The 27,298-nt window shown below is 41.2% G+C and overlaps 1 protein-coding gene across 1 annotated transcript in view; it reads right to left on the reverse strand.

Annotated features, from left to right (window-relative positions):
- The window catches only part of stab1 (stabilin 1), a gene marked incomplete at its 5' end in the record, with an annotated part of 178,735 nt that overhangs the window by 30,697 nt on the left and 120,740 nt on the right, over positions 1-27,298 (reverse strand). Inside the window, 7 exons of the mRNA XM_038983579.1 lie at positions 48-241; positions 693-800; positions 2,132-2,386; positions 10,304-10,422; positions 11,008-11,093; positions 11,199-11,255; positions 25,197-25,343. Of these exons, the coding sequence (XP_038839507.1) occupies positions 48-241; positions 693-800; positions 2,132-2,386; positions 10,304-10,422; positions 11,008-11,093; positions 11,199-11,255; positions 25,197-25,343 (966 nt within the window). The remainder of the gene's footprint in view (positions 1-47; positions 242-692; positions 801-2,131; positions 2,387-10,303; positions 10,423-11,007; positions 11,094-11,198; positions 11,256-25,196; positions 25,344-27,298) is intronic.

Consider the following 27,298-nt stretch of genomic DNA (forward strand, 5'->3'; position numbering starts at 1 on the left):
CAATTGAGAAAGCGCCAGAAAAACATGAATATGAAGCCACCACTCACAGGCCCTGTGAACAGGCAAGTAGCGAAGTCACTGCATCCTCCGTTGGTCTCTGTGACACACCTGTTGATAGGTGAGCAGACATAGCCGTCACCCTCGTAGCCAGACAGACACGTACAGTTGACCTGCAGGTCTGTCTGGAGACAGGCTGCATGCTGGTGGCAGCCCCCGTTGTACTCCGCACACAGATCAGGAGCTGGAGGAGACACAGAGATAAGTAATAATATAACAGGCCAGGAGCTGGACGAGAAGATTTGGAAACAGAATAGCAAGGCTTAGTCTCAAATGGCTATTATTACCTTATTATTATATTATTACCTAATTAGTGCACACAGTTTCCATAGTGACTAACAAACTACATTGGGTCTTCATCTAAAATATCACCCTGTTCCCTAAATTGTGCACTACTCAAAATAAGTGCACAATATCGGAAAATAGGGTGCCATTTGAGACTCAACCCAAGACTCGCTAAACGTTTAGGGCCAAAGAGTTTTTCCTGGTCAGGTCACATGGTCTGGAAAAACTCTGGGCCCCTAGTCATGACGCAACACCCCAAGAGGTGTGGATTTAGAATGAATACATTGGGTTAATCTATTAGCTAACTGGATTGTGGGTAATAAATGAGTTAAATAATGATTCCAACCCACCAGTGCAGTTCAAGCCGTCCCCCACATACTGTGACTGACAGAGACAGATGTTGTCGGGCAGACACACAGCGTTGCCATGGCACTCTGGAGAACACACCGGCTTCTTCTCTGATCGGACACAACAGTTGACAAAGTTATCACACACGGGCCCACACATACAATACAACTTTTTGTCCATAGCTACTTTATTATTATTATAGTTGTTATTATATTTTGTTATTATAGTCTTTGTTATTATTATAGTTTATCGTTTTTATTATTATAGTTATTATTGTTAGAGTTATTATTAGTTATTTGTATATTTAAAAAAATATATATATAGTTATTATTTTTGTAGTTATTATTAGAATGATTGTTATTATTATCATATATAATATTATTGTTGTTATTATTATTATTATAGTTATAGTTATTATATTTATTATAGGTATAAAGAAATGTCTTCTCTCTTAATCCCCCACCACATGACACATCGCACAGACACGCATCACACAGTTGACAGCAGCACAGGGTGAAGCTGCAGTGCCCCTGGATGGAGAACATGTTGAGGGGTTAAGGGCCTTGCTCAAGGGCCCAACGGTAGGGGATAGTTGTTAGAATATGAACTTAATAGCCCTCCAGTTACCAGATCAATCCCCCCCCCCCTTTTTTTCCCCAGCACCTGGCCTGGGATTTGAACAGGTGACCTTTCAGCTACAGGTCCAACTCCTTAGCCGCTGGGCTACCTACCAGCAATATACTGCTACACGCACACAAAGCGTGGAGGTAGTATATAAGATACTATTATGAATTGTCTGTTTGTGGCATATCACATTACCATGTAATAGTTCAAATATATCCCCAAAGGTGCTTCAGCCCAGCTTGAAGAAAAAGGGAAGCAGGTACTTGACGGAGGGACTTGAACATCCCCGAAACATTCCTTACACCCAGTACACGGGTCCTTTTCCTTGAACATCCCCGAAACATTCCTTACACCCAGTACACAGGTCCTTTTCCTTGAACATCCCCGAAACATTCCTTACACCCAGTACACGGGTCCTTTTCCTTGAACATCCCCGAAACATTCCTTACACCCAGTACACGGGTCCTTTTCCTTGAACATCCCCAAAACATTCCTTACACCCAGTACACAGGTCCTTTTCCTTGAACATCCCCGAAACATTCCTTACACCCAGTACACGGGTCCTTTTCCTTGAACATCCCCAAAACATTCCTTACACCCAATACACGGGTCCTTTTCCTTGAACATCCCCGAAACATTCCTTACACCCAGTACACAGGTCCTTTTCCTTGAACATCCCCAAAACATTCCTTACACCCAGTACACAGGTCCTTTTCCTTTATATTCCTGGATAGTCAACCATTGAAGTATCATGGATAAGGAATGTTTTTTTTTGAATGTAATAGTGTAGTTTCATAATAGCTGAATCACTGTTTACCTATTTTAAGGTGGCAGCGGTCTCCAGTCCAGCCCTCAGTACAGGAACAGCTCCCATCTCCCTCCATCCCCTCCTCACATTGGCCCTGATTTGTGCAGTTACACGCTGTACAATTGGTTCCATAGTGTTCAAGTTCACACAGCTCACAGGCTATTCCTTTGAAGCCATCGTGGCACCGGCACCGTCCAGACCCCATGCGTCCATCATCACAGTTCCCGTGATCTCCACAGGGGGCCTCCAACCCACCAGAACACACTGAAACACATTGGTAGTGAATGAGCTGAGTTTACACTGAAACACATTGGTAGTGAATGAGCTGAGTTTACACTGAAACACATTGGTAGTGAATGAGCTGAGTTTACACTGAAACACAATGGTTGTGGATGAGCTGAGTTTACACTGAAACACATTGGTAGTGAATGAGCTGAGTTTACACTGAAACACATTGGTAGTGAATGAGCTGAGTTTACACTGAAACACATTGGTAGTGAATGAGGTGAGTTTAAAACACATTGGTTGTGGATGAGGTGAGTTTAAAACACATTGGTTGTGGATGAGGTGAGTTTAAACTGAAACACATTGGTTGTGGATGAGGTGAGTTTAAAACACATTGGTTGTGGATGAGGTGCGTTTAAAACACATTGGTTGTGGATGAGGTGAGTTTAAAACACATTGGTTGTGGATGAGGTGCGTTTAAAACACATTGGTTGTGGATGAGGTGCGTTTAAAACACATTGGTTGTGGATGAGGTGCGTTTAAAACACATTGGTTGTGGATGAGGTGCGTTTAAAACACATTGGTTATCATTACTATGACAACAAGGATGTACACCACTGTAAACAGACATGTACAGTTTCTAAAATGGATTAAATCTTTTTTTCCCTCATCAGTCTACACACAATACCCCATAATGACAAATTAAAACAGGGTTTTAGACATTTTTGCAAATGTATTACAAATAAAAAACAGAAATACCTTATTTACATAAGTATTCCGACCCTTTGCGATGAGACTCGAAATGAGCTCAGGTGGATCCTGTTTCCGTTGATCATCCTCGAGCTCTTTCAACAACTTAATTGGAGTTCACCTGTGGTAACTTTAATTGATTGGACACGATTTGGAAAGGCACACACCTGTCTATATAAGGTCCCACAGTTGACAGTGCATGTCAGAGCAAAAACCAAGCCATGAGGTTGAAGGAATTGTCTGTACAACTCCGAGACAGGATCGTGTCAAGGCACAAATTTGGGGAAGGGTACCAAAACATTTCTGCAGCATTGAAGTTCCCCAAGAACATAGTGGCCTCCATCATTCTTAAATGGAAGAAGTTTGGAACCACCAAGACTCTTCCTAGAGCTGGCCGCCCAGCCAAACTGAGCTATCGGGGGGAGACGGGCCTTGGTCTGGGAGGTGACCAAGAACCTGATGGTTACTGACAGAGCCCCAGAGTTCCTCTGTGGAGATGGGAGAACCTTCCAGAAGGACAACCATCTCTGCAGCACTCCCCCAATCAGGCCTTTATGCTAGAGTGGCCAGACTGAAGCCACTCCTCAGTAAAAGGCACATGACAGACCTCTTGGAGTTTGCCAAAAGGCACCTAAAGACTCTCAGACCATGAAAAACAAGATTCTCTGGTCTGATGAAACCAAGATTGAACACTTTGACCTGAATGCCAAGCGTCACGTCTGGAGGAAACCTGGCACCATCCCTACGGTGAAGCATGGTGGTGGAAGCATCATGCTGTGGGGATGTTTTTCAGCGGCAGGGACTGGAAGACTAGTCAGGATTTAGGGAAAGATGATCAGAGCAAAGTACAGAGAGATCCTTGATGAAAACCTGCTCCAGAGCGCTCAGGACCTCAGACTGGGGTGAAGGTTTACCTTCCAACAGGACAACGACCCTAAGCTCACAGCCAAGACAACGCAGGAGTGGCTTCGGGACAAGTCTCTGAATGTCCTTGAGTGGCCCAGCCAGAGCCTGGACTTGAATTCGATTGAACATCTCTGGAGAGACCTGAAAATAGCTGTGCAGTGACGCTACCCATGCAACCTGACAGAGCTTGAGAGGATCTGCAGAGAAGAATGGGAGAAACTCCCCAAATACAGGTGTGCCAAGCTTGTAGCGTCATACCCAAGAAGACTCGAGGCTGTAATCGACTGCCAAAGATGCCTCAACAAAGTACTGAGTAAAGGATCTGAATACTTACGTAAATTTAATATTTCTGTTATTTTTGTTTTATACATTTGCAAAAATTTCTAAAAACCTGTTTTTGCTTTGTCATTATGTGGTATTGTGTGTAGATTGATTTGGGGAAAAAACTATTTAATTCATTTTAGAATAAGGCTGTAATGTAACAAAATGTGGAAAAAGTCAAGAAGTCTGAATACTTTCCAAATGCACTGTATCACTGGAATCAAAAAGCTCAAACATTCTTAAAAAAAATACTTTAAAGAAAAATGTATTTACTGTTACAATGAATGTACAGCACGTGTCAAACTAATTCCACGTAGGGCAGAGTTGATGCGGGTTTTTGCTCCTCCCTTAATAATTCATGAAGGTCACTAATTAGTAAAGAACAGCCCTCACCTGGTTGTCTAGGTCACTAATTACTAAGGAACTCCTGTGACGTAGAAGTCCGTCACGGCCGCGGGCAGCATTTGGTACTTTAACGCAAACATTCATCGCTCCACCTCGCTCCGTTATCAGATAAGTTAACAATGTGGGTCGACACACAAGTTAACTTCTCTATCTTAGTACATACATGTCACACTTACGTCAGTAACCGGTTATGGGATAAAGAATTAAACAGACAAGTGTTCATATTTAATATAAGCAATAATTATTTTACTTATGGATGTTATGGATGAACACGTTATTTGTTTGTTCTGTTCCTCTCTCTCCATCTCTGTAGCTTCCGGGTATGCTGGATAAGGACCCGAGCTAAGGGAATGGGCTGTCTTTGTAGTGCCTGTCCCAAATGGCTCATTAATGTAAATGGGCATATTGAAAGACACTGTCAGTAGTGATGTAATTTTGTAAATGTTATATTGTGATATTGTTTCATAAAAAACGTGTTGCAATGTATATACTTTAGTATGTTTAGTTAAATGGAAAATGTAGGTTTGACTAGGTAATTGCTCAATTAATTAGTGTAAATTGTTCTGAGGGGAGGGGCTAGCCCTACAAAAGGACCCTCTCTTTCAGTTCATGAGGAAGGCATTTTGGATCGAGCTGTGGATGGGGCAGCATTGTTTTAAGCTGTGGATGGGGCAGCATTGTTTTAAGCTGTGGATGGGGCAGCATTGTTTTAAACTGTGGATGGGGCAGAATTGTGTTTAGCTGTGGATGGGGCAGCATTGTTTTAAGCTGTGGATGGGGCAGCATTGTTTTTAGCTGTGGATGGGGCAGCATTGTTTTAAGCTGTGGATGGGGCAGCGTTGTTTTAAGCTGTGGATGGGGCAGCGTTGTTTTAAGCTGTGGATGGGGCTGCATTGTTTTAGCTGTGGATGGGGCAGCATTGTTCTTAGCTGTGGATGGGGCTGCATTGTTCTTAGCTGTGGATGGGGCAGCATTGTGTTTAGCTGTGGATGGGGCAGCATTGTTTTAAGCTGTGGATGGGGCAGCATTGTTTTAAGCTGTGGATGGGGCTGCATTGTTCTTAGCTGTGGATGGGGCAGCATTGTGTTTAGCTGTGGATGGGACAGCATTGTTTTAAGCTGTGGATGGGGCAGCATTGTTTTAAGCTGTGGATGGGGCTGCATTGTTTTAAGCTGTGGATGGGGCAGCATTGTTTTAAGCTGTGGATGGGGCAGCATTGTGTTTAGCTGTGGATGGGGCAGCATTGTGTTTAGCTGTGGATGGGGCAGCATTGTGTTTAGCTGTGGATGGGGTAGCATTGTTTTAAGCTGTGGATGAGGCAGCATTGTTTTAAGCTGTGGATGGGGCAACATTGTTTTTAGCTGTGGATGGGGCAGCATTGTTTTAAGCTGTGGATGGGGCAGCATTGTTTTAAGCTGTCCCATAAGGTAGACGTTTGATGGCAGTACTGTTGTTCTTGTTCCGGAATCACCTTGTAAATAAACACCTAGAAGCACAGAGGAACTTTTGCGGCTCCGCCATCTTTTTTATTTTGATAGAGGTTCGGTTTTCCAGTTTAGCCTTCTGGCCTACTCTACGTGACAACTCCCCTCGCCTGGTTGTCTAGGTCTTAATTGAAAGGGAAAAACCCGCAGACACTTGGCCCTCTGAGGAATGAGTTTGACACCCCCGAAGGACATATAGATGATATGCATCTCAAATGGCACCCTATTCCCTATAAAGTGCTTTTGACTAGGGCCCTATGCCATTTGGGACGCAGACGATACAAGAATGATTGGGACAGTGAAGAATTGTTCTTCTTTTGGCTCTGTGCTCAAAGTTTGGATTTGAAGGGATTTTCATCCATATCGGGGGAACCGTTTAGTTGTAATCGTGTTTTATGTCATTTTGGAGTCACTTTTATTGTAAATTAGAATAGAATATATTTCTAAACACGTCTACAGTAATGTTGATGCTACCATGATTACGGATAATCCTGAACGAATCGTGAATAAGAAAGTGACATACACCCAAGACATGCAAACCTCTCACATTAACAGACACCATGTTTTGGGGGTGTAGTATTTGTGCTACTTAGTTTCTCCCTCATCATTCTTCACGATTCATTCAGGACTATCCGTAATCATGGTAGCATCAACATTACTGTAGGAGTGTTTAGAAACATATTCTATTCTAATTTACAATAAAAATTACCCCAAAATGATATAAAACATTATTTACCATTTCTATTGGGCACAAAATAACGTGAAACACAAACAAAACAAACAGCAAATGCGTACAACAAGTTTGTAGAGTCACAAGCTTGATGTAGTCATTGTGTGCCATGAATATGGGACCAAATACTAAACTTCTTACTACTTTAATACACAAGTGAATTTGTCCCAATACTTTTGGTCCCCTAAAATGTGGTGAAAATGTATACAACGTGTTGTAATTTCTAAACGGTTCACACGAAATGGATGAAAATACCCTCTGGCACCGTGTATCATGTCTTCTATCTGAGGACACTGTATATCATGTCCGCTATCTGAGGACACTGTATATCATGTCCGCTATCTGAGGACACTGTATATCATGTCTACTATCTGAGGACACTGTATATCATGTCCGCTATCTGAGGACACTGTATATCATGTCTACTATCTGAGGACACTGTATATCATGTCTTCTATCTGAGGACACTGTATATCATGTCTACTATCTGAGGACACTGTATATCATGTCTACTATCTGAGGACACTGTATATCATGTCTATCTGAGGACACTGTATATCATGTCCGCTATCTGGGGACACTGTATATAATGTCCGCTATCTGAGGACACTGTATATCATGTCTACTATCTGAGGACACTGTATATCATGTCTATCTGAGGACACTGTATATCATGTCTACTATCTGAGGACACTGTATATCATGTCTACTATCTGAGGACACTGTATATCATGTCTACTATCTGAGGACACTGTATATCATGTCTACTATCTGAGGACACTGTATATCATGTCTACTATCTGAGGACACTGTATATCATGTCTACTATCTGAGGACACTGTATATCATGTTTTCTATCTGAGGACACTGTATATCATGTCTACTATCTGAGGACACTGTATATCATGTTTTCTATCTGAGGACACTGTATATCATGTTTTCTATCTGAGGACACTGTATATCATGTCTACTATCTGAGGACACTGTATATCATGTTTTCTATCTGAGGACACTGTATATCATGTCCACTATCTGAGGACACTGTATATCATGTCTACTATCTGAGGACACTGTATATCATGTCTGCTATCTGAGGACACTGTGTATCATGTCTACTATCTGAGGACACTATATCATGTCTACTATCTGAGGACACTGTGTATCATGTCTTCTATCTGAGGACACTGTATATCATGTCTACTATCTGAGGACACTGTATATCATGTCTACTATCTGAGGACACTGTATATCATGTCTATCTGAGGACACTGTATATCATGTCTATCTGAGGACACTGTATATCATGTCTATCTGAGGACACTGTATATCATGTCTTCTATCTGAGGACACTGTCTAGCATGTCTATCTGAGGACACTGTATATCATGTCTACTATCTGAGGGCACTGTATATCATGTCTACTATCTGAGGACACTGTATATCATGTCTGCTATCTGAGGAAACTGTATATCATGTCTACTATCTGAGGACACTGTATATCATGTCCGCTATCTGAGGACACTGTATATCATGTCTACTATCTGAGGGCACTGTGTATCATGTCTACTATCTGAGGACACTGTATATCATGTCTACTATCTGAGGACACTGTATATCATGTCTATCTGAGGACACTGTATATAATGTCTTCTATCTGAGGACACTGTGTATCATGTCTACTATCTGAGGACACTGTGTATCATGTCTACTATCTGAGGACACTGTGTATCATGTCTTCTATCTGAGGACACTGTATATCATGTCTACTATCTGAGGACACTGTATATCATGTCTACTATCTGAGGACACTGTATATCATGTCTATCTGAGGACACTGTATATCATGTCTATCTGAGGACACTGTATATCATGTCTACTATCTGAGGACACTGTATATCATGTCCGCTATCTGAGGACACTTGTATATCATGTCCGCTATCTGAGGACACTGTATATCATGTCTTCTATCTGAGGGCACTGTATATCATGTCCGCTATCTGAGGACACTGTATATCATGTCTTCTATCTGAGGGCACTGTATATCATGTCCGCTATCTGAGGGCACTGTATATCATGTCTTCTATCTGAGGACACTGTATATCATGTTTACTATCTGAGGGCACTGTATATCATGTCTTCTATCTGAGGACACTGTATATCATGTCCGCTATCTGAGGACACTGTATATCATGTCTTCTATCTGAGGACACTGTATATCATGTCTACTATCTGAGGACACTGTATATCATGTCTTCTATCTGAGGACACTGTATATCATGTCCGCTATCTGAGGACACTGTATATCATGTCTTCTATCTGAGGGCACTGTATATCATGTCTTCTATCTGAGGGCACTGTATATCATGTCCGCTATCTGAGGGCACTGTATATCATGTCTTCTATCTGAGGACACTGTATATCATGTCCGCTATCTGAGGACACTGTATATCATGTCTTCTATCTGAGGACACTGTATATCATGTCTACTATCTGAGGACACTGTATATCATGTCTTCTATCTGAGGACACTGTATATCATGTCTTCTATCTGAGGACACTGTATATCATGTCTTCTATCTGAGGGCACTGTATATCATGTCTTCTATCTGAGGACACTGTATATCATGTCCGCTATCTGAGGACACTGTATATCATGTCTTCTATCTGAGGACACTGTATATCATGTCTACTATCTGAGGACACTGTATATCATGTCTTCTATCTGAGGACACTGTATATCATGTCCGCTATCTGAGGACACTGTATATCATGTCTTCTATCTGAGGGCACTGTATATCATGTCTTCTATCTGAGGGCACTGTATATCATGTCCGCTATCTGAGGGCACTGTATATCATGTCTTCTATCTGAGGACACTGTATATCATGTCCGCTATCTGAGGACACTGTATATCATGTCTTCTATCTGAGGACACTGTATATCATGTCTACTATCTGAGGACACTGTATATCATGTCTTCTATCTGAGGACACTGTATATCATGTCCGCTATCTGAGGACACTGTATATCATGTCTTCTATCTGAGGGCACTGTATATCATGTCTTCTATCTGAGGGCACTGTATATCATGTCCGCTATCTGAGGGCACTGTATATCATGTCTTCTATCTGAGGACACTGTATATCATGTTTACTTTCTGAGGGCACTGTATATCATGTCTACTATCTGAGGGCACTGTATATCATGTCTACTATCTGAGGGCACTGTATATCATGTCTACTATCTGAGGACACTGTATATCATGTCCGCTATCTGAGGACACTGTATATCATGTCTACTATCTGAGGACACTGTATATCATGTCATGTATATCATTATCTGAGGCAGTTGGAAGGCTCACCTTGGCAATCTCTTCCATAGTGGTTCTTACAGCAACTCATGACCCAGGCTTGACTCTTACACATCTTCTTACAGCCCATCCTTTGGCCCATGTTGTGCCTCAACAAAGAGGGGTAGAGGCTGTAGAAGAAGAGAATGAAGAAGAATAATACTCCCTACCTGAAGTCATGGTCAAACATCACTGTGGAGTCTCCCTACCTGAAGTCATGGTCAAACATCACTGTGGAGTCTCCCTACCTGAAGTCATGGTCATACATCACTGTGGAGTCTCCCTACCTGAAGTCGTGGTCAAGCATCACTGTGGAGTCTCCCTACCTGAAGTCATGGTCAAACATCACTGTGGAGTCTCCCTACCTGAAGTCGTGGTTATGCATCACTGTGGAGTCTCCCTACCTGAAGTCATGGTCAAACATCACTGTGGAGTCTCCCTACCTGAAGTCAAGGTCATACATCACTGTGGACTCTCCCTACCTGAAGTCGTGGTTATGCATCACTGTGGAGTCTCCCTACCTGAAGTCGTGGTCAAACATCACTGTGGAGTCTCCCTACCTGAAGTCGTGGTTATGCATCACTGCGGAGTCTCCCTACCTGAAGTCATGGTCAAACATCACTGTGGAGTCTCCCTACCTGAAGTCATGGTCAAACATCACTGTGGAGTCTCCCTACCTGAAGTCGTGGTTATGCATCACTGTGGAGTCTCCCTACCTGAAGTCGTGGTCATACATCACACTGTGGCGTTGAGGGTAGAGCATAGAGTAGGGGTTGATGAAGCTGCAGATCTCAGTCTTGCCCTGTAAAAGGCAGGAAATGGTGTCTTATGGTTAGTGTGTGTGTGTGTGTGTGTGTGTGTGTGTGTGTGTGTGTGTGTGTGTGTGTGTGTGTGTGTGTGTGCTCACCATATCTTCAGTTCCTAGGGGACAGCGGCGGGGACTCAAGCAGTTTCCACATCGACTCTAACAACACACATACAGTACGTCATACAATACGTTTTGTAGTGATTGTTGTTGATGTAAATAATATTTGTTGGTCCGTGGTGTGTAATGAAGTACAACTTTTATTCTTCTTTTTCTTGATTCCAAGATGGCGTAGCAGTCAGACGTCTTTGTCGTGTCCCGTGTATATATCTCTTTTATATATTTTTTAAATATTTTTCTAAACCTCAACTTCTAAATATTCTCCTGCAACCCACCTCACCCAATGTGGTGTGGAGCTGCTTTTTTTCTAAAGTACTTTTCTTTACTTCTGAATCGGAACCCCCAACAGAAACTAGCCAGCTGACTAGCTACTAGCTAGTAGTCAGCTAACCACTGCTAGCGGTCATCAGCTAACCTTTAGCTCGGGAAACTCTAGCCAGTTTGCACAACGCGATTCTAACCAGAGCAAAACTGACTTATTTTCCTCCATATCCCCAGATTCCTACCGCAAGCTCTGAACCTTTTCACCTGGATCATCGCAGCTAGCTAGCTGCAATCCGAGTGTCTACTCCTGGATAACGTCTCTGTCCCAAAGCAAGAACCAACTAGCCTGGAGCTAGCCCATGCTAGGCCCATCTCCCGGCTAGCTGAAGAGGTCCATCAGCCACTCCTGGGCTACAATACCTATTTTGCCAATTGGCCTGGACCCATTTTACTGCCGATGCAGAGCCCCGCCGGTCCTTCACGACTGGACTACCGACGTTATCTGACCGAGGGGGTTATTCAACTGGCCCCTCCGTCGCGACGTCCCCTGAATGCCCATCTGCTAGCCTGCTAGCCGCGGCCCGCTAGCTGTCTAGAGCATATCGGCTGTTAGCTGAATAGGTCTATCGGACAATTTCTTGGGCCACTATACCTATTTTTGCCAATTGGACTGGTCCCCTTTACCACATGGAACCCTACTAATCCATCACGACTGGTCTACCGACGTAAACGCACGAGGAGGCTCTGCACGAGGAGGCTATAAACAGACTTCCTCCGTCGCAACATCCCTCCGAGGCCCTTCTGTAGCTTGCTAGCCCCGGCCCGCTAGCTGTCTGAATCACCGTGTCTCCAACCATCCTCACTCCTCACTGGACTCCTATGATCACTCGGCTATGCATGCCTCTCCTTAATGTCAGTATGCCTTGTCCATTACTGTTCTGGTTACTGATTATTGTCTTATTTCACTAGTTATTTGTAGTTGTCCACATATTCCAAGTCAGTACCATCCAGAGTAGTGATGCTGGACGGGCGGGCAGGTGCGGGTAGCGATCGGTTGAAGAGCATGTGTTTGACTTGCATTTAAGAGCAGTTGGAGGCCACGGAAGGAGTGTTGCATGGCATTGAAACTCGTTTGGAAGTTTGTTAACACAGTGTCCAAAGAATGGCCAGATGTATACAGAATGGTGTCGTCTGCGTAGAGGTGGATCAGAGAATGACCAGCAGCAAGAGCGACATCATTATTAGACACAGAGAAAAGAGTAGGCCCGAGAATTGAACCGTGTGGCACCCCCATAGAGACTGCCAGAGGTCCGGACAACAGGCCCTCCGATTTGACACACTGAACTCTATCTGAGAAGTAGTTGGTGAACCAGGCAAGCCAGTCATTTGAGAAATCAAGGTGGTTGAGTCTGCCGTTAAGAATACGGTGATTGACAGTCGAAGGCCTTGGCCAGGTCGATGAAGATGGCTGCACAGTACTGTCTTTTATCGATGGCGGTTATGATATCGTTTAGGACCTTAAAACCTTTTCTCAATAGGGGGTGCTGTTTGCACTTTGTAAAAATTTCGTTCCCAAATTAAACTGCCTCGTACTCAATTCTTGCTCGTACAATATGCATATTATTATTACTATTGGATAGAAAACACTCTAGTTTCTAAAACCGTTTGAATTATATCTGTGAGTAAAACAGAACTCGAGTTGGAGCAATCTTCCTGTCAGCAAGTGAGAAATCTGAAATATGCCAGGCTGTTCTGAGGTCAGTTTATTAATTTGCATGTCTTCTATTGGTTGAGATGCACTGCATACGCCTTCCCCTGGATGTCAGCAAATAGTGAGAATTGGAATGGTGTTGCTAGGCAGATCTGAGGCCATATAAAGGGTTTGGGAACGTGGGGTCCACTCTTTTCAACATTCGCCATGACGCAAGACAGACCTCAGGATGGCGTTCTAGAAAGCTCCCGTTATAGCCCTTAGATATATCCGGCTCTGATTGTATTCGATATAGGTGTTAAAGACATCATAATGTTGTTATTTTAAACCGAGTTATATCAGTTTATGTCAGTATATTGCGATTTTCGGATATTTATTTGTGCTGCGTTCTAGTGAGTTGGGCACGTCTGGGCCACATGGCTAATGTTTACTGATAATTCCAAAGTTGAAGCCGACAATCTACAACCGAGCAACGATTATTTTGGACAAAGGACAACTTGCCCAAGATTCTGATGGGAGCTCATCAAAAAGTAAGAACTATTTATGATGTTAATTCGTTGTTCTGTTGAAAAATGTAAAACTCATATTCCGCCATTAATTTCGGTGCGGTCTCGCTTTAACGCACGCTGTATGTCGTAGTAACGTTAATTTTAAAAATCTAACACAGCGGTTGCATTAAGAACTAATGTATCTTTCATTTGCTGTCCAACCTGTATTTTTTAGTCAAGTTTATGATTAGTTACTGATTAGATTAGGTGCCTCTCCCAAGATTTCTCCCGACATATTGTTGGCAGCTTGGCTACTATTCTCATTGTATAACCACGATTTGTGCCGCTAAATATGCACATTTTCGAGCAAACTCTATATGTATTGTGTAATATGATGTTTTAGGACTGTCATCTGAAGAAGTTTGAGAAGGTTAGTGAAAAAATGAATATCTTTTGCTGGTTTATTCGTTATCGCTATTGTTGGCTTGAATCAATGCTGTTGTGTGGTTGGCTATTGTAGTAAGCTATAATGCTATATTGTGTTTTCGCTGTAAAACACTTAAAAAATCTGAAATATTGGCTGGATTGACAAGATCTTTGTCTTTCATTTGCTGTACGCTGTGTATTTTTCATAAATGTTTTATGATGAGTATTTAGGTAATTCACGTTGGTCTCTGTAGTTATTCTAGTTGCTTTGGTGAGAGTTGTGATGGTGGCTGCAATGGTAAACTATGATTTATACCTGAAATATGCACATTTTTCTAACAAAACATATGCTATACAATAAATATGTTATCAGACTGTCATCTGATGAAGTTGTTTCTTGGTTAGTGACTATTTATATCTTTATTTGGTCGAAATTGTGATAGCTACCTATGCAGGAAAAAAATGGTGGGAAAAAAAGTTGTGTCTTTTGCTATCGTGGTTAGCTAATAGATTTACATATTGTGTCTTCCCTGTAAAACATTTTAAAAATCAGAAATGATGGCTGGATTCACAAGATGTGTATCTTTCATCTGGTGTCTTGGACTTGTGATTTAATGATATTTAGATGCTAGTATTTACTTGTGACGCTATGCTAGGCTATGCTAGTCAGCTTTTTTACTGATGGGGGTGCTCCCGGATCCGGGATTGTGTGCAAGTAGAAGTTAAGCATGGCTGAGGTGCACCCATTACCAGCTCTGAAACCAAATTGCATAGTGGAGAAGGTACAGTGGGATTCCAAATGGTTGGTGATCTGTTTGTTAACTTGGCTTTTGAAGACTTTAGAAAGGCAGGGCAGGATGGATATTGGTCTTTAACAATGTGGATCTAGAGTGTCTCCCCCTTTGAAGAGGGGGATGACCGCGGCAGCTTTCCAATCATAGGAATCTCAGACGTTACGAAAGAGAGGTTGAACAGACTAGTAATAGGGTTTGCAACAATTGCAACAATTTTAGAAAGAGGCAGTCCAGATTGTCTCGCCCAGCTGATTTGTAGGGGTCCAGATTTTGCAGCTCTTTCAGAACATAAGCTACTTGGATTTGGGTGAAGGAGAAGTGGGGGGGGGGGGGGGGGGGGATTTTGCAAGTTGCTGCGGGCGGTGCAGAGCTGTTGGCCGGGTAGGGGTAGCCAGGTGGAAAGCATGGCTAGCCGTAGAAAAATGCTTCTTGAAATTCTCAATTGTTGTATATTCATCAGTGGTGACAGTGTTTCCTAACCTCAATGCAGTGGGCAGCTGGGAGGAGGTGCTCTTATTCTCCATGGACTTTAAAGTGTCCCAAAACATTTTGGAGTTTGTGCTACAGGATGCAAATTTCTGTTTTCTGTTCCTTTGCTTCCCTAACTGACTGTGTATATTGGTTCCTGACTTCCCTGAAAAGTTGCATATCGCGGGGGCTATTCCATGCTAATGCAGTACGCCACAGGATGTTTTACTGCTGGTCAAGGGCAGTCAAGTCTGGAGTGAACCAAGGGCTATATCTGTTCTTATTTCAAATTTTTTTTGAAAGGGGCATGCTTATTTAACATGGTGAGGAAAGCACTTTTAAAGAACAACCAGGCATCCTCGACTGACGGGATGGGGTCAATATCCTTCCAGGATACCAGGGCCAGGTTGATTAGAAAGGCCTGCTTGCTGAAGTGTTTTTGGGAGCATTTGACAGTGATGAGTGGTGGTTGTTTGACCGCGGACCCATTACGGATGCAGGCAATGAGGCAGTGATCGCCGAGATCCTGGTTGAAAACAGCAGAGGTGTATTTAGAGGGCAGGTTGGTCAGGATGATATCTATGAGGGTGCCCGTGTTTACAGATTTAGGGTTGTACCTGGTAGGTTCATTGATAATGTGTGAGATTGAGGGCATCTAGCTTAGATTGTAGGACGGCCGGGGTGTTAAGCATATCCCAGTTTAGGTCACCTAACAATACGAACTCTGAAGATAGGGGGGGCAATAAATTCACATATGGGACGTAAAGGTAACGTAAAGGTAATGGCGGACTGAACGAAGTTATGTAGAGCACCTCAAGATAAAACATAATATTCGAAATATCTGCTAAATTAGACTAAAATATTAGCACTAAATAATCTGGTGGGTGATAACCTTCAATCTGGATAATAACACAAAACAAATCCTAAGACTAGAGACATTTATCGACAAATATTACGAAAACAAGCAACACCCAAACATGACGGAGAGTAAGACAGGGGAACTGATTCAAAAACGAAAACGTGACTCTTCAACAGACACTGATGATTTAATATTCTCACCACCGGGAATGGTAAAGGTCGAAACCGATCTGTTAAAATCAATAAATGACAAACTGGGTATACTTGAATTAGTTAGTAAGGATATAAAAGAGTTGAAGGCAAGCCTAGAGATGAGTGATGAAAAAGCTGCGGCATTGGAGAAGGAAACACACAAGCTAAAAGGGACAGTCAATAAGATTGAAACCGAAATGAATGAAATTAAAAAGGAGAACACCGTTCTGAAGGAAGCCTTACTGGACATACAAACTAGATCCATGAGAGAGAATTTGGTACTTACAAATATCCAAGAGAAAGAAGGAGAAGTTCCTGAATCTGTAGTTAGAGAGTTCCTTCTTGCAGCGCTTCAGATTCCACGCGAAGTTATCGACAAGATCCAACTTGAACGTCTACACCGCCTCGGACAGAGAGGGCAGAGGTACGAACGCCCAATCGTTGCCAAATTTGCTTCATTTAAAGATAAAATAATGGTTAAAAGCCTGGGTAAAAGACTTGCTGGGACCAAAATTGGCATGAATGATCAGTTTCCGAAGGAAATTGCAGAACGGCGCTAAGTTCTGTATCCAATTGTCAAAGAAAATAGATTAAAAGCGAAACGAGTAGCTCTCGTCGTTGATAAACTATATATTGATAACCAGTTGTTCAGAGACACAAAGACTACTCCATGGTTATTTTAAAAATTACAAAGTTCTCATAGACGAGGAAAATAAACACAATTCAAGCCCGGTTACTGATTGTAACAATACAATAAAAAATATAGCTTTTCTATAAATCTTCACATATAACTAATTGAACACAAGCACTATTTCTACATAGTGAAGATAAAGACTAAGTAAACAGAAGGCACAGTATGTGTGGATGGTGTGGTGTGTGTTTATTTTATTTGTTATGTTTGGAAAGTTGAGTGGGTGAGTAATGAAATGGTTGCATATCCCAGAGCCAATGTATTGCTGTGAGCCGGGTATGAGAGGGCTTTCAATGTTGTTCAGATGATGGATATACTTTTATAATGAATTATACGTCTTATTTATTTATTGTCCTATCATGGGGAACTACATTTTTAAAATAAATTATATCTAATTATTTATTATCCTATTTTAATGGTACGGTCCATGGCCCTATACCCTAGACACCCACATGAATGGCCCAGATACTAAGGAGAAGTCCCTAACTGTTTTATGTGCATGCTGTAAGCGGTCTGTATGCAGCCAAAATGAGGTCAGAGACCAAGAGCAGCACTGCCCCCTCAAGATTCTGAGCCTGCTTGGCAGGGTTGGTCCTGCAAAGCCAAAGCCCCCTAAAGGGAGAGCATACTACACAAGGACATCCTCAAAGCTGCTAATGAGAACCTTGACGACCTTGTACCTAGCCGGTGGGGATTCCGGTGGGGTGCCCCCACCCAGGCAGTGGCAGTGCTGGCAACACTAGCTGCAGTAACCCATGGGGAGGGGGTCACACTCGGACATTCAGAGAGGGGGTATATTATTGTGGCCCTGGTGGCACGAAATCAAAGTCGGACTGCATGGAGATGCTTGGGAACATGGTCAAAACGGATGACCGTATTGTGGGTGTTTCAGGAAGAAGGTGTACATTTGACCTCCATCATCTAGGATGTGACAATGGTAAATAAATCTCTACATTTATGCTCATTTTTTGCGCGGTCTTGCAGGCCTTCTCATGCAGCTGCAACTGCAAGTACATTTGTAAATCATGACCTATCTTGAGTTGGGCTCTGGGATGGTGCAATTGTTGAGAGGGTGAGCTTATGGTTGTGTGGGGGTAAGGGCTGAATGTGTGTGGGTGTATGTGTGTATCCCACAACTGTTGCGAAGGAAGAAGTAAAAGATGTTAGGGACTATAGAGGATGATCCACAGATATATGTAATAAAAATCGAGGTGAGGGCGATGGAAATGCATTTGGCAATGGATCTGCTTCGGTTCGGTGGATGGCGCTGTGTGCACTTTTCGAAGGATGGATCCCAGTCGGTCCGGGGCTGTGGGATGCGGGGGGTCGGGGGTGGTCTGCCGGGCATTGGGATGACAACCCAACTCGAGATGGGGGCTTTTGGCGGGTGGAATAGTGGGGACCAATTGGAGGTTTGCTTAGTGGAGATGCAAATGTCATGGTACAACTATATAGACACTCAATCATTATGTTACTTTTTAATAGGACGTTTACAAACATATATTTTGATAAAAATAATTGAAAGGTGTGTCTCATTATGGTAAGTGGTGAAATAAGTATAGCCAGTTACAATTGTAATGGCTTAGCAGACAATAAGAAAAGACGATCAGTATTTACCTGGCTAAAAGAGAAGGATTATAATATCTATTGTTTACAGGAAACCCATTCGACAGTTTTAGAAAAAGAACTGGGGGGGCAAAATATATTTCTCCCATGGGCAAAGAAATTCAAAAGGGGTGATGGTTTTAATTAATAATAACTTTGATCCAAATGTGCAACTTGTCCAAACAGATCCTCAAGGTAGATGGATTATTTTAAATATGTTATTGGACAATAAACATATATGGCTTATTAACCTATACGGTCCGAATAATGATGATCCAAGCTTCTTTGACAATATATATAAGAATGTATCAACTCTACAAGCAACACTAGACTCTATTATTATAGTGGGAGATTTTAATACGGTCTTAAATACCTCTATGGACCGGAAAGGAAATCACACTACAAACTATCACCCTCAGGCACTTAAGGAAATCAGGAATGTCATGGATATATTGGAATTAGTGGATATATGGAGACTTAAATACCCTGACCTAGTGAGATATACATGGCGGAGGCTTAATCAAGCTAGTCGCCTTGACTACTTTCTTATATCATTCTCTCTGGCACCAAAAGTTAAAAAGTGTTTGATAGGGGACAGAATGCGGTCGGACCATCACATAATTGGCATATATATTACTCTTACAGAATTTCCACGTGGGCGAGGATATTGGAAATTTAATCAAAGCCTACTAGATGATAAATTGTTTAGAACTAGGACAGAAGAATTTATAACTGACTTTTTTTAGACATAACATAGGTACAGCAGATCCCCATATTGTATGGGACACTTTTAAGTGTGCCTTTAGAGGCCATGCAATTCAGTACTCATCTATAAAACAAAAGCAATTTAGATCAAAAGAGTCCATATTAACAAAGGAAATTGAAGGACTAACAGTACAGTTAGATAACAATAAAAACGGTACCATAGAGGCACAGAATAAGTTAGAGGAAAAACAAAAAGAAATGGAGGAACTTATTCAAGAAAGATCCAGTGTAATATATTATAAAAATAAAGCGAACTGGATGGAATATGGGGAAAAATGCACCAAATTCTTTTTCAATCTTCAATATAGAAATGCTACCAAAAAAAACGTATTAAAACTTGTTACAAATAATGGAGTCACGCATGATTCACCAAATGATATTTTGAAAGAGGAAGTAAAGTACTTTAAGAATATGTTTTCGTTTCAGGCTCCTCCATCTCCACTAACTGAAACTAATTGTATGGATTTTTTTCCTAATAATAATGTAAAATTAACATCTGTACAGAAAGACTCATGTGAAGGCCTAATTACAGAGGAGGAACTACTTGATGCAATTGGGGCCTTTAAGGATGGGAAAACTCCAGGACTGGATGGCATACCAGTGGAAGTATACATTTTTTTTTTTTATATACTCAAAGGACCATTATTAGCTTGTTTTAACCACTCCTATATAAATGATAGATTATCAGACACGCAACAAGAAGGTGTGATATCCTTATTACTGAAACAGGACCCAAGTGGTATATATAAAGATCCAGTCCATTTAAAAAATTGGAGACCTCTTACACTTCAGTGTTGTGATGCAAAAATCCTAGCAAAATGCTTGGCGCATAGAATAAAAAAAGTTTTGTCAGATATTATTCATCCTAATCAGACAGGTTTTTTACATGGACGATACATTGGAGATAATATAAGGCAAGTACTGGAAACAATAGAACACTATGAAATATCGGGGACACCAGGCCTGGTTTTCATAGCTGATTTTGAAAAGGCTTTTGATAAAGTACGACTGGAGTTTATATATAAATGCCTAGAATATTTCAATTTTGGGGAATCTCTTATAAAATGGGTTAAAATTATGTATAGTAACCCTAGGTGTAAAATAGTAAATAATGGCTACATCTCAGAAAGTTTTAAACTATCTAGAGGAGTAAAACAAGGTTGTCCACTATCGGCATATCTATTTATTATTGCCATCGAAATGTTAGCTGTTAAAATTAGATCAAACATTAATATTAAGGGATTAGAAATCCAGGGCCTAAAAACTAAGGTGTCATTGTATGCTGATGATTCATGTTTTCTTTTAAAACCACAACTAGAGTCTCTCCACGGCCTCTTAGAGGATCTAGATACATTTGCTATCCTCTCTGGATTAAAACCAAATTATGATAAATGTACCATATTACGTATTGGATCACTAAAAAATACACATTTTACATTGCCATGTAGTTTACCAATTAAATGGTCTGACGGAGATGTGGACATACTCGGTATACACATCCCAAAAGAAAGAAATGATCTCACTCCAATACATTTTTATAGAAAGTTAGCAAAAATAGATAAGATCTTGCTACCATGGAAAGGAAAATACCTGTCTATTTGTGGGAAAATCACCCTGATTAACTCTTTAATCATATCACAGTTTACCTATTTGCTTATGGTTTTGCCTACACCTAGTGACCTGCTTTTTAAATTATATGAACAAAAAATATTCAATTTTATTTGGAACGGCAAGCCAGATAAAATTAAAAGGGCCTATTTATATAACGAATATGAATTCGGAGGGCAGAAATTATTAAATATTAAAGCATTAGACCTCTCACTAAAGGCATCAGTCATACAAAAGTTATACTTAAATCCAAACTGGTTCTCTAGTAGATTGGTACGAATGTCTCATCCTATGTTCAAGAAGGGCCTTTTTCCCTTTATTCAGATTACACCTGCTCACTTTCGGTTGTTTGAAAAGGAAATAATCTCCAAAATATCTTTATTTTTTAAACAAGCCTTAGGAAGTTGGTTGCAATTTCAGTTTAATCCACCTGAAAGGACGGAACAAATAGTACAACAAATATTGTGGTTAAATTCAAATATAGTAATTGATAAAAAAACTGTATTTATCGAAGAAATGTTTAAAAAAGGTATAATTTTTGTGAATGATATCATAAATAGGACTGGTGGAGTAATGTCACACATGCAGCTAACACAGACATATGGAAATGTCTGCTCTACCCAAAATTACAACCAATTAATTGCAGCATTACCACAAAAATGGAAGAGGCAAGTAGAAGGGGAAAAAAGTAAGGAACTTGTATGTCGGCCCTATATTAAAGAACATAAATGGTTAAAGAAAAGTGTGATAAATAAAAACATATACCAATTTAATTTAAGGACCAAAAAACTGACAGCTGTGCCATATAAATTGCAAAATAGTTGGGAAGAGATTTTCGATGTACCCATTCCATGGCACATGGTTTATGAATTGATACGCAAAACAACGCCGGATTCAAAACTTCGAATTTTTCAATTTAAATTATTGTACAAAATTCTTGCAACTAATAGAATGTTATATATATGGGGGATACAATCTTCCCAGCTCTGCAGATTCTGCTGTGAGGAGGCAGAGTCATTAGATCATTTATTTTGGTATTGTCCGTATGTAGCTCGTTTTTGGTCACAGGTCCAGGAATGGTTGAAGAATTGCAACATTTGCGTAGAACTAACGCTACAGATAGCAATACTGGGGGATTTGAAAAGCCATAGTCAATCAATCAATAATATAATAATTATTTTAGCAAAAATGTTTATTTTTAATTTACAATCCGTGGAAGCTATGAGAATAGGAAGATTCAAATCTTTTGTGAAGCATCACAGCACAGTTGAAAAATATATGGCAAATAAAAATCCGAAATGGATGATGTTGGAAGATAGATGGGAAGGGTTGAGTGGAGCTGAAGGGTGGGACTAATAACAAGATAAACAATGTAGGGCATACGGGATCTGTGAAATGTGTATAGGTGCGGAGCTTTTGTGAAATAGCACAGTTACAAGTGGAAATCAAACTGGATGGACAACAGAAATAGAGGAAGGACTAAGAACAAACAAGAGAGAACTATTATAAAGTAGACTGTGTCTGTAAAATGTGTATAAGATGTATAAATTGAAGGTAAAAACAGAAATGTTTATCAGTTTACTCCAATTGGGGGATCGGTGGTAGGGTTTGCGGGGAATAATAATAAAGGTATACTCTTTAAAAAAGTATGTATGTCTATATAGGTATGTGTATGTATATATGTGTATATGTATGCATACGTGTATGGATATATATATTTACCCAAAAAAATATGGGGGATTGGAAATGATGCAGACAATTACATTGGAAGCAACATTCTTTCCGCAATATTAAGCTGATCCACCCCTAAGAAAAAAAAAAAAAAAAAAAAAAATTCACATATGGTGTCCAGGGCACAGCTGGGGGCTGAGGGGGGTCTATAACAAGCAGCAACAGTGAGAGACTTGTTTCTGGAAAGGTAGATTTTAAAATTAGAAGCTCGAACTGTTTGGGCACAGACCTGGATAGTATGACAGAACTCTGCAGGCTATCTCTGCAGTAGATTGCAACTCCGCCCCTTTGGCAGTTCTATCTTGACGGAAAATGTTGTAGTTGGGGATGGAAATTTCTGAATTTTTTGGTGGCCTTCCTAAGCCAGGATTCAGACACGGCTAAGATATCAGGGTTGGCAGAGTGTGCTAAAGCAGTGAATAAGATAAACTTAGGGAGGAGGCTTCTGATGTTAACATGCATGAAACCAAGGCTTTTACGGTTACAGAAGTAAACAAATGAGAGCGCCTGGGGAATAGGTGTAGTCCTGGGGGCTACAGGGCCTGGGCTAACCTCTACATCACCAGAGGAACAGAGGAGGAGTAGGATAAGGGTATGAACTGAACTGGTTGTCTAGTGCGTTGGGAACAGAGAATAAAAGGAGCAGATTTCTGGGTGGTAGAATAGATTCAGGGCATAATGTACAGACAATGGTATGGTGGGATGTGAGTACAGTGGAGGTAAACCTAGACATTGAGTGACGATGAGAGAGGTTGCATCTCTGAAGGCACCAGTTAAGCCAGGTGAGGTCTCGGCATGTGTGTGTGTGGGGGTGGGGGGGAAAAAGAGCTATCTAAAGCATGTTGAGTGGGACTGAGGGCTCTACAGTGAAATAAAACAATAAGAACTAGCCAAGACAGGAGTAGACAAGGCATATTGACATTAGAGAGAGGAATAAAGCAATCACAGATGTTGATCAGGAGAGCTAAGACAACAATGGGCAAATGGCGATGAAGGGCAGAGAGGGTCAGATAGGTACATACAGGACCTGAGTTCGAGGCTGGGGCCGACAGATAAACAAAATGAGGTACCGTGTTATTGAAACAGTCCAGAGGGCATCAGCTGTGTAGCCGAGTGATCATAGGGTCCAATGAGCAGTAATAGGTGAGTCAGGGAGCCATTCGTTACTCGCTACTACGCTAGGCGAGCGGGAGACATGGCGTTCGGAAAGCTAGCGGGCCGGGGCTAGCAGATGGGTCTTCGGTGACATTGCAACGGAAAATGCCTGTTGAAACCACATCGGACGATTACGTCGGCAGACCAGTCATGATGGATCGGCGGGGCTCCGTGTCGACAATAAAGGGTCCAGGCAAATTGGCGAAAGAGGTGTTAAAGCCCAGGAATTAGCTGGTATTCTTCGTCAGCTAGCCGGGACATGGGCCTAGCTCGAGGCTAACTGGTGCTTGCTTCGGGACAGAGGCGTTAGCCAGCAATAGCCACTCGTTTGCAGCTAGCTAGATGCGATGATCCGGTGTAATGGTCCAGAGCTTGCGGCAGGAATCTGGAGATGTGGTAGAGAAAAGCAGTCCGATATACTCTGGGTTGATATCGCGCTGTGTAGACTGGCAGGTATTGACCGAGCTAAAGCTGGCTGGTGTCCGAGCTAAAGGTGAAGACCGCTAGCCGTGGCTAACAGTGACTACTAGCTAGTAGCTAGTTAGCTGGCTAGCTCCTGATGGCGGTTCCAGTTATAAGGTAGAAAATAGCAGATCCGTATCACATTGGGTGAGGCGGTTTAAAGGAAAGTATATTTAGTTTGTAAATGGAAAGTGAGATTAAAATATATACGGGAAAAAAATGAAGAAACAGACTATTTAATATTTACACGGGACAAGACAAACACACGTCCGACTGCTACGCCATCTTGGTTCAAGCCAAGAAGCATCTGTGAGGCTGCTTATTGGTCAAACCAAACGAACATTGTGGAACATAAGGCTGCTATTCTTAATAAAAACACAGCTCACCTTCCTCACTGCACTTTGTAGCTATAAAACGCGCCAACATTTCACCAAGAGGTGACTTCATACGAAAGAAGAATAAAGAAAGAAAGAGAAGGATTCTGGCCGTACACCTTTTAAGCTTAACAATGATTTTGCCTCGTTTCTATATTGTTGTTGCCTTGATGTTTTGTGTCTTTGTGTCTTCAGTTTCACAGACACTCATATATCCCCGATGCATATACTTTAAACTGTGAGGATAATTTTCTAATTTCTCCGTCCAGTACATCACATGCTGTGGGAGAAACGTCTCCTGCTGGAGAACCAGAACTTTCCACATATACTCTCCAGATATATTAGAAATAAATAATACTATTATGAAGGTGATATTAAAGTCTCTTACGTATACAGTCCTGTCCTCCAGTCCATCACAGTGTGCACCCAGACCGGGAGGTTCCAGTAGCTGGTCGATGCCGTACGCTACGCCCCCGTTAAACATCATGAAACGATCCAGGACCCTCGCCATGTTGTCATTCACCATGATGTCCCCCTGACAGACACAAACAAACAAACATGAGAAAGGTAATAAGATAATCACAGGACAAGATGAGAACTAGCCTGGTCCCAGATCTGTTTGTGCTTTCTTCCAAACTCCTATAGTCAGTTACACCTGTGGCACAAACAGATCTAGAACCAGGTGAAAATGTGAGATCGGGGAGAACATAGAAGGTCCAGTAGATCTGAGCAGATGGTGCACCATGTATCTTAGTTGTCTTTCTTTCATCCTCAGCTATAATTGCGCCCAGGGGATAAATAAGGGGTATGTCCCAAATGGCCCCCTATTCCCTATATAGTGCACTACTGTAAACACTATTCCCTATATAGTGCACTACTGTAAACACTATTCCATATATAGTGCACTACTTTAGACCATATCCCCTTTATAGTGCACTACTTTAGACCCTATTCCCTTTATAGTGCACTACTTTAGACCCTATTCCCTTTATAGTACACTACTTTAGACCCTATTCCCTTTATAGTACACTACTTTAGACCCTATTCCCTTTATAGTGCACCACTTTAGACCCTATTCCCTTTATAGTGCACTACTTTAGACCATATCCCCTTTATAGTACACTACTTTAGACCCTATTCTCTTTATAGTGCACTACTTTAGACCCTATTCCCTTTATAGTGCACCACTTTAGACCCTATTCCCTTTATAGTGCACTACTTTAGACCATATCCCCTTTATAGTACACTACTTTAGACCCTATTCTCTTTATAGTGCACTACTTTAGACCCTATTCCCTTTATAGTGCACCACTTTAGACCCTATTCCCTTTATAGTGCACTACTTTAGACCATATCCCCTTTATAGTACACTACTTTAGACCCTATTCTCTTTATAGTGCACTACTTTAGACCCTATTCCCTTTATAGTGCACCACTTTAGACCCTATTCCCTTTATAGTGCACTACTTTAGACCCTATTCCCTTTATAGTGCACTACTTTAGACCCTATTCCCTTTATAGTGCACTACTTTAGACCCTATTCCCTTTATAGTGCACTACTGTAAACACGATTCCCTACAGTTGAAGTCGGAAGTTTACATACACTTAGGTTGGAGTCATTAAAATTTTTCAACCACTCCACAAATATCTTGTTAACTTCTTAGCGCTAGGGGTCAGATTTATTTATTTATTTTATAAATAACGTAACGTAAACGTAAACGGACATTTTCTCTGGCCCAGATCGTAGAATATGCATATAATTTACAGATTAGGATAGAAAACACTCCAAAGTTTCCAAAACTGTCAAAATATTGTCTGTGAGTATAACAATAGTTACTCTGCAAACGAAAACCTGAGAAAAATGTAACCCGGAAGTGATATAAAAAATAAATAAAAATGTGTTTCTTGGCCCGTCTCCATTTAAAGGGGTATCAACCAGATTCCTTTCCCAATGGCTTCCTCAGGCTGTGACCAGGCTTTAGACAGTTTCAGGCTTTTATTTTGAAAAGTTTTTTCAAAACTAGTCAAGTGTCTTCCAAATATTTCCTGCGTGCGCGGGAGGAGCTCACCATTTTCCGTTTGTCTCTTATTGAATAGGTTATGCTCCGGTTGAAATATTATCGATTACGTTTGTTAAAGACAACCTGAGGATTGATTATAAAAAACATTTGACATGTTTCTACGACCATTACGGATATTTTTTGGAATTTGTCGATAGGAACTTTGGCTTTGATTTTCCCAAATGGCGTTTTTTTGTGATAAAAGTAATATTTATCGAACAAAAAGAAAGATTTCTTGTGTAACTGGGAGTCTCGTGAGTGGAAACATCCGAAGATTATCTAAGGTAAGCGATTCATTTTATTGCTTTTATGACTTTCGTGACCATGCTAATTTGGGGCTAGCTGTTGTAGCATTGAAAGCTACACTCACAAAAGCTTGGATTTCTTTCGCTGTAAAATATATTTTCACAATCTGACACGATAGGTGGAT

Source organism: Salvelinus namaycush, unplaced genomic scaffold (assembly GCF_016432855.1).
Source record: "Salvelinus namaycush isolate Seneca unplaced genomic scaffold, SaNama_1.0 Scaffold176, whole genome shotgun sequence".
NCBI lineage: Eukaryota > Metazoa > Chordata > Actinopteri > Salmoniformes > Salmonidae > Salvelinus > Salvelinus namaycush.